Genomic DNA, 8,434 nt, shown 5'->3' with positions numbered 1-8,434 from the left:
AGAAATGGCGTGAACTTACTTTTGCGAGTCTTGCAGTGCAGAAGGCCGGCCCAGTGGCAAACGAGACTTTTGGTCGAGGTCGGGTATTAGCGATACATCACATGGGGAAACACACAATGCTGTTGGCCATTACATTACTAGACATAAGCCTTGTTTTGTTTTGTTTTGTTTTGTTTTGTTTTGTTTTGTTTTGTTTTGTTTTGTTTTTTTTATGTTGTTTTCACTTGCCACATCACCCCCAATAAATGCTTTTTGGCCAGGGCAATCATAGGAGGTGGTTTTAGCTCGAGGAGCTTGTTAACGAATTTCAAAATGTTCATTTCTAGTTCTCTTTGAATCATACCAAAAGGACCAGCAGGAACAATGGCATTAAAATCAAATGCTTAGGAGGATACTAGGCAGGTCACATGGACTGATGCGTTTAGGGAAAAACCCCATCCCTGGACTGATAGAGAAACTCGATGGAAATGGAAGCACATATAGTGACAAAATGCTATCCAGAATTCGTAAAAGGTTGCTGGGCACCAAGTGAAACTTAGGAGCCGTATGGTGTCTCTGGGGAGGTGGATCCAGGAAAGATCTGTCTAGCAGGGACTGAACAGCACTCAGCACTCAGGGAGGACGACAGGAAATGGACCCGGCAGGCCAAGTTGTCCAGGAAATCCTTTTGTAGTTTTGTTATTGCTTGAGAAAGCACAACAGGCAGCGACTGGACACCAAGGAGGATGGAGTCAAGTTTCTCCTCCAGTACTTCAATCCTCCTGTTCAGCTCCTCACTTCTCTGCTGGAGCTCCGAGACCAGGTCGTATATCATGGTCTGAGTCTGGAATGGATCAATGCAAGAAATCACAGCAAGCTGACTGTTAAACTGTTAAAATATTTCAATTCTGGTGTAGATTATTTCTATGTAATGACAATCCTATCTAAAGATTACACATTTAAACAGTCCTCATAATGTCCACTGAGTTTTTAATCATGTGGTTCATCTGTACGGTCTTAGCAAATATTCTTGTTCAGTAAAGTGAAAAATCCCTTACGAAAGGAATTATTAACAGTCATGAAAAGTAATAGTAATAAAATGTAAAAAGATCAAATTTAATAATATGTGTTTTATTAAACAACATGTAATTGTGAAGTGATATTTTTTCTGTTTATTTTTTGAATGGATCTGAACAATTCTGAACAATCCATCACAATGGAAAAAAATGACAAAGAATTTCAAATGAAGATGTGTCTGTCTAAATGAGTATGTAGGGTTTCTGCTACACAAATTATTTGTATGCTAGAGATTTTGGCATGCCCCACTAAATATGTGCAAACTGAGCCAAAATTCACAAAAACTAGATGAAATATGACGCCTCTGAAAACGGTCACAAAGATACTTTCATTCACTCAGGTGTTTCCTTTTTTCTTCATGCAAGATCCATTCTCAAAAACAACATTGTACGTCATCAAAGTCAAACAAGATTTTCAAGAAATTGCCATTTTTTAATTATTTTTAAATGTCCACGAACCTTGGCTAGGTCTGCAACTGTATTGGCCTGATCAGTTAATTTCCTCTGCTCCATTTTCACTTCCCGCATTCTATAAACAAATAAATAAATAAATAAATAAATATCACTTCAGTGTAAAATAAAATGCATTATTTAGATAAAAATGTAAAATTCACTAATCTATCCCATCTGAACAATATCCAAACTCTTCTTTCTCAGGTAACATTTGGACCTACTGGTGGATGGCTTGCAGGAATTTGCGCTGATGGTGGCGGACTCTGGCATGGTCAACCTTCTTGACAAGCTTGGTATTTTTGTAGATGAGCCACGTCTCCCTCAGCACATTGGCTGCTGTGTTTTTTATCTGCAGAACACACAACGTAACTTGACAAGCTATGTTTGTGTGGCTAATTAGCCGTAAGGTTCCTCTGAAATATTTTTTTTCTTAAATTACATGGTGAACAAAATTACCCTTGTCATCATTAAACTTATTGATTGAACCTATTGATGCAAATGTACATGTTTAAATGAAACTTCAGACCTTTTTGTAGAGTTGAGTGTCCATCATGAAGTTATGGACGTGCTTCTCTGCTCTCGTTAGCTCGGATTTCCGAGCCACAACAGCGACAACCAAAGCAGTGCAGCCTGCTCCCTTAGAATGACAGCGGAGCTTAATGACACAGTGGTTGCATGAAATCTCACCAAACCATGTTATATATGGTCTGCAATACATTATTACATTCACACATACAGTTTTGACATCAGAAAGGATTGCCGAGCTGTCCTAAATTATCTGGTTGCTGACTGCTGTTGTGTGTGTAAAGGTCTGGCTGGACTACACTTACCATGATGCCTGTCAGAAGACAAACCCCTTTCCCACAGTAGGTGTGAGGGACCATGTCGCCATAGCCGATGGACAAGAAAGTGATAGAGATCAACCACATTGCCCCAAGGAAGGTGCTAGTTACCTCCTGTGCGTCATGATACCTGCAGAGGCACGACAAAGAAAATCAAAATGGGACAATGCTGAGTGACTTCAACAAATTGTTCAATAAGCAGATGAATAAAAATGAATGCATTCTATGGGAAGAACTACAAGAGCAATACATGTAAGGTGATACCTTTCACACACACGCACTGTCCATGCTGCAATAATCCAACAGGACACACTAAATACCAGGAGCACCGTCCCAGGGCAAATGGTCATCAGCGTCTTCATGACAAATCGAGTGTCAAAGTTTATTTTGTTGAGAGCTCCGATGCTGCGAGAGGAGGCGTCTGTGAACAGCTTGCTATGGAGCAGCATCACCCGACCAATCAGGTAGAGACGCAGGAACATGGGTACAGATAGGATGATGTCCACGTCGGCATCCGCCACTGATGCCGCGTAGCTGAAGGTGAGCCTGGCTGTCCAGGTGAACACATACTGACCCGGAATGGGATGAATGGCACAGATCAGGAGCTCCAGCACAATGAGGAAAATCCGCTGGAAAGTCATGGCCACCCTCCAATCGTCTGCTCCGTTGTCAACCATAAAGAGCTGGAGAGATTTTATGGCAATGAATATTTTTTTTCTTTTCAGTAAACCAACATACAGCAAAGTAACCACACAGATATAAACAATTGGGTCGTTAATTTATTATAAATGTAAAATTATCTTTTAAAAAAAAACTCAATAAAGCTTTGTTGCTCAAATTCACTTCAAAATGTCTCTTTACATACAGTCTTGAAGATTAAGGCACAGACAACTTAACATTAAATGCAATTACTCAAGCAAAATCATTTGACTTTAATAAATTCATAACTTCACATGACAACAAACTCAAAATTTTAGCCAGAGAATAAATTACAAACACAATAAGATTAACAATGTGGCTTCCCATTTTTTTCCCCAGCATGAATGCAAAGGTTACACTGCTGCAGTATACTGCACATTTAACTGTTCAATCCTGTGTTTTATTACAGACCTGGATTTCCCTGGTGTGGTACAACAAGATGAGTCCAAGAAGAAGACCAGTGGAGAGGCTGATCAGGCCCTTCAGGACATACGAATATATAGAATCCTGAAAGAGAAAATGTAGAGTGAAGCCCTTTGTATCTATTCAACACCACTCCATTTTCACAGCAGTCCATTTTCATTTTTCACCAAACGGAGCATGACACTGAAGGTTGTTTTTTTGTTGTTGTTTTTTTTCTTTCTTTAATGATGCAACCCTTCTATAGTTTTACAGACTGATGGCCTGAATAAATGCTAGTGGCAGTCATGGATAACAAATACAACAGCGCTTCTGATTTTGATTAATTATGAGTCGGTACAGGCTTTTATTGAGTAGAATTCGTTCATATATGAAACTCAACAATTGTTTTGTTTATTAGAAAATGTTACCAGAGGCTCCATCGACATAGGGACATAGACCCCCGAACTGTCACTTATTTCTTCTGCGACTCAGCCTTCTTTTTTATTTTCAAGTTATTTTATCTCGTTTTTCTGAATAAAAAGACTATCCTACAGGATTACCCTACCTTCTCATAAAATCCTCTTGACATCTCCGTCTCGACCACCATGAGAATGATTCCAAACATCCCACAGACCAAGGCGTAGTCACTCAACAGTTTGCGCTTTCCAAAAAGAGCCTTTCTCTGTCCGAGCCGATAGCTGATATCCTTTGTCTTCTTCTGTGGTGCGTTGCCTTCAGGCCTGGTCAAGTTTTCACTGTTGGCCTTACTGGAATCGTCTCTGGTAACTTTGGAGAAGGCGTCCTCCTGGATGGCACTCTGGAGGAGCTGAAGAGGCTGTTGCGTTGTGTGGAGATCTGACAGACTGGATCTAGTGGTACCCCGGCTGCCGAGTGGCCGCACTGCATCACCGTTTAGGATGTCGCTGGTTTCCAAGGAGTTGGCAGGTGGAGAGGTGTGTTTGAGGAGGGAAAGTCTGGATTCACTGAGGTGTCGAGAGGTTCTCTGCAAGTAAAGGTAAATAGTGAAGCCACTGTTTCATTTGGCATCCAACTTTTACATTAAATCAAAACTAGGTGAGTATCAACTGGAACTTATTCCACTCTCTGCAGGGCAAAGGTGGGCTATACACAGCATACATAGCATTTTTACATTCTCACTTTGTATCACATCCATTTATTTCCCATCAGTGCCTCTCTTGCAATCAGGGTTGCAGGGCTGCTGGAGCTTACCCGGGCTGTCTTGGGACAAAGGCAGGGTTCCACCCAAGTTGCCAGTTTATCGCACGACCTCTGCATTACATATTTCCTTTTTCTTAGAGATGTGTAAGTGATGAGACCTGGTAGCTGGGTGGGTGTCACCTAACAGATTTGCAACAGGATTTCATATGTTACCTTATCTGGTCGCTGCCTGTCTTCTCCCACCACTAAATCCTGGTTCTCAAGTGAACCACACCGAGTAGTAGCTGAATGCTCATACGGAAGATGACGGCAGTTGAGGACGACCGAAGGATCTCCAAATGACTTGCAGGTTGGATCTCCGCTCACCGAGGAGTGAGGCTTTTGGCGTTGTTGAACCAGCAATGGCTGTTTACCAAAAAGCTCTCTCCAGCTGAAGTCCATGTCAACGCTCGGAGAATGTTGCAGGAGTTCCCTGGTCGTCTGTGCGCACTCGGTGGCGTTAAGTGGAATGTTAAATAAAGTTGCTTCAGGGACGCTCTCTTGAAGTTTCAAGCGGTTGCACAGGGGCAACAACCCCTTTTGACCTTCTGTCCCCTTGAATTTGAAACAATCTGCTGGTTGGTTTGTTGCAGGATTTAAAAGACTTTGCTGATGTGTCTGATGTGACAATTCCTGGCAAGGATTTGTTGCTTGTGTCCTTTGAGGAAAAGCCTGGACAGGCATCGAGGATGAAAGACTTCTCCGGTTTGGAACTCTGGACAGGAAGTCTTGCTGCGTGCTGTGTTTGGATGTCTGACGAAAACTTGAAGCCTTTGCCTGCTGATGCGCGTCAAGACAAGAACAACCACATGTGTCGCTGTGATTTGGATGTTGCACACAGCTGGCCGTGCTCCCTGGTGAGGGTGAATCATCTTCTATGCTACTAACTTGACTGCAAAGCAGCAGCCAGTCCTGATCACTCAGCTGTGACAAGGTCAGGTTCCGCGGCATCATCTGAGCAGACACTTTTGGAGGACTTATTCCATTTGATCTCTCATGTCGCTGGGGGGATTCACAGCACAGACTTGTCTCCTGTGCAGGAACCAATGCATCTACAGAGGTAATGCTGGTATGCTGTTTCCTCTCGGGGGACTTTGTCAGAGTTGATTGGTCTCCTGAGGCACAGTTCTCAAGATCTCCATCACGATAAACTTCCCCTGTTAAGTCGAGACGTCGCGTTGCATTGGTGGGTTTAACCAGGATCAACCTCATGGCATCGCTGCTGAGCTAAAATAAAAATGACTTAAGATGTGACTGGGAAGGAATGGAAAAAGAAAAAGGACGAGAGTAACTTCAGAGGTCCTCAAAGTAAAATAATATACAGTACACATCAAATGTGTTTTCTCTTATTTTGCATAAAAATGGTTCATGTAATCTAATACTTGAGTTGTCAGGCTCCTTGATTTACCCAAGCAAATGAAAGGGGACCTTAACTCCTGACTAGGAGCAAAAAAGTTGGATTTTCATGGATTTTAAAGAAATAAAAGATAATAAAATAAATAGGACATTAAGGGAAAATGCCTTAAACGAATGGGATTGTCCTTTACATGGCTAAATGGCACCATACATAAAATAACATATCATTCTCAGATTGCATTTTCAGCTGGTCATGAATGTGACTCTGTCAGATGCAGATGTGATCCCCCATCTAATGTTTGTGTAACGAATATGTAAATGACCAATTTATCCACATCAGTTCAGACTATCTCTCTAGAATTAACGCATTTATACTGCAAAGAAATCATATCAATCATCCAGTGGGTGCAAGTGTCTGTGGGTGCTAATACATTTAATAATGACTTTACTTATTGTTAGTGAATACTTTCATTGCAAAGAAAAAAAAAATCAAAATAAATATCCTTACCTTTTTGTCTCAGTGATTTCATTTTGGTCTCCCAAGTTGAAAAATAGAAGTGTAAGGACGAAGCGGAGCACTTGGGCTAGATGTTGGACTGGAGCTTTGCCTCCTCCCAGCACACACACTTGATAAAGGAGCTTTGGAGACGCTTTCCTTTGAAAGTAATGATTAGAATTCAACATGAAGAAAGAAAGGGGCAGCAGCAGCTGGCCCCGTAAAGGGTTGCTATGCAAATGGACCAGAGTGGGAGGGTGCGGGTTCGACACAAGCAGACAATAAACATCAGATCAGAGTTATACAGCCGAACATCACACATCCAAGATCTAACCCTGGAAACTGTGTAGACTGATTGGTTGCTCTGTGAACAAAAGGGGGGACTAGCTGTTTTCAATGCTAAAGGGAAAATGAAAGGTCATCTGAACTTGTCATTGAAGCTGTCCGGTTCAAAGGCCTTCACAAGCTCTCTTATCTCCTCAGCCACAAGTGTTGCTAAACAAAGGTGGCCATTTTTAAGTCTGATTCGGAATTAATCAAAGTGCAAGTCCACGTCAGGTCTTTCACCAATGGACCCACTAATTTAATATAAACATAAATATTAAAAAATTGGTGGTGTTTGGCATGATATTTTTGTCATCCACCTACGAAGGAAATATGATGCTTTTGGAAAGAGGAAAGTGAAGATGTAATTATATATCATGCTTTAAGTTCATTTTATTTTTCCTCCAATGGAAAGAGAAAGTGGAATTTAATGCTTGGGAACCTCTTCATATATGAATGTCTGAAATACGACCCAATGTTGTTGGTATTTTTGATGTAACTTGTTATTTAACCTTTTTTCTAAATGATATTTCTGCAGCTTACGCTCAGCTTTTATCTTTGCTTTCTGTCCCTTAGACTGGCACCAGACCAACCTACAAAGCCTGCAGTTTGCTGCCTCAGCAGCTCAGTAAATAAATGTTGCTGTGCAGGAAAAAACCTTTGTGGCTGATGGAAAGACTAGCCACATGACTGTCAGTATTAATTATTGCAGAGCCAGTTTAAAATAATACACTCAACTACGCACTATAAAACAAGTTGTTTTTTTTCCAGAGGGACTATATATAGCCACAGTGAGACTTTTCATTTCTGAGACCAGTCAGTCAGAATAAGTAATAAATAATAAAAAATAAACTTCAACAAACTTTAAGTTACTGCTAAAAGGGATGATGGACAGTATGCAGGGATAGATGAGAGAGGCCAATTTCACCAAAAGAATATATCTTGATCTCCTCATGGTAGCACAAATGGCTGCTTCCCATCATAGCCATTTTTGCTGCACTAACCTGGTTTTGTGGAAAAGTCTCCTTTGCTAAAGTGCACAAGACATTATAAAGCTGACCCATCAGCTGCTACATCTGTCAGTATGTACAGTTGTGTTACTTATGTTTCGATTTAAAAGACTAAACCATCTTTAATTGATAAATAAACCACAACCTATGAACATTTTTAGTAAAATGTGAGATGTGCCAGCTCTACACATATTTTTTTCTTGTTAAATTAATTTGTAAATACAAATTGCACTTTAAGGATTAGTGAATAATTTCTATATTTGGCATTCTGTCAGTTAACTGTTTTTCAAAGCCTTTCATCATTTGGTGTGATCTGCACCACAGCGATACCAAAGTTGTTACTATTCAGTTTTTGTTAAAGTAACTATTTCAGCAAGTAAATGGGTCATTTGAAAAAGAAAAAAAGAGTAAATTTTAAAGGAAAATTGGAGAGAAAATAAAAGTCAGCAATTTTAAATCAAACGGAAGCTTTTTTTTGATGACTGCTGAGCTGTCCTAAAACTTCTGTCCCCCTCCAAAATAACCAATATCCTTAAGAGGGAATGAAAGATTATTTCTGATCTGTATTTTCTTTTCGGT

The 8,434-nt window shown here is 40.5% G+C and overlaps 1 protein-coding gene across 1 annotated transcript; it reads right to left on the bottom strand.

Moving 5' to 3' along the window:
* Positions 1-186: 186 nt before the first annotated feature.
* kcnn1b (potassium intermediate/small conductance calcium-activated channel, subfamily N, member 1b) lies at positions 187-8,271 on the bottom strand. The gene is made up of 10 exons (XM_076040585.1): positions 6,534-8,271; positions 4,844-5,923; positions 4,017-4,454; positions 3,461-3,556; positions 2,615-3,033; positions 2,339-2,480; positions 2,035-2,145; positions 1,730-1,857; positions 1,515-1,584; positions 187-823 (listed from the first exon to the last, which is right to left on the bottom strand). Exons 2-10 carry the CDS (start codon positions 5,879-5,881, stop codon positions 536-538), a joined length of 2,730 nt encoding a protein of 909 aa, XP_075896700.1. The 5' UTR covers positions 5,882-5,923; positions 6,534-8,271; the 3' UTR covers positions 187-535.
* Positions 8,272-8,434: the final 163 nt, after the last annotated feature.

The sequence above is a fragment of the Nelusetta ayraudi genome, unplaced genomic scaffold, assembly GCF_046127955.1.
Source record: "Nelusetta ayraudi isolate G7.1 ecotype Tasmania unplaced genomic scaffold, CSIRO-AGI_Nayr_v1 ptg000062l, whole genome shotgun sequence".
Taxonomy (NCBI): Eukaryota; Metazoa; Chordata; class Actinopteri; order Tetraodontiformes; family Monacanthidae; genus Nelusetta; species Nelusetta ayraudi.
This window is presented reverse-complemented; position numbering and strand designations above follow the sequence as displayed.

Excerpts from the sequence above, each read along its gene's own strand:
- kcnn1b (XM_076040585.1), bottom strand. The coding sequence starts at position 5,881 with ATGAGGTTGATCCTGGTTAAACCCACCAATGCAACGCGACGTCTCGAC. Across the intron at positions 4,455-4,843 it reads ACAGGCAGCGACCAGATAAG|AGAACCTCTCGACACCTCAG; the intron begins GTAACATATGAA and ends CTTTACTTGCAG. Across the intron at positions 2,146-2,338 it reads GTCTTCTGACAGGCATCATG|GGAGCAGGCTGCACTGCTTT; the intron begins GTAAGTGTAGTC and ends TGTCATTCTAAG.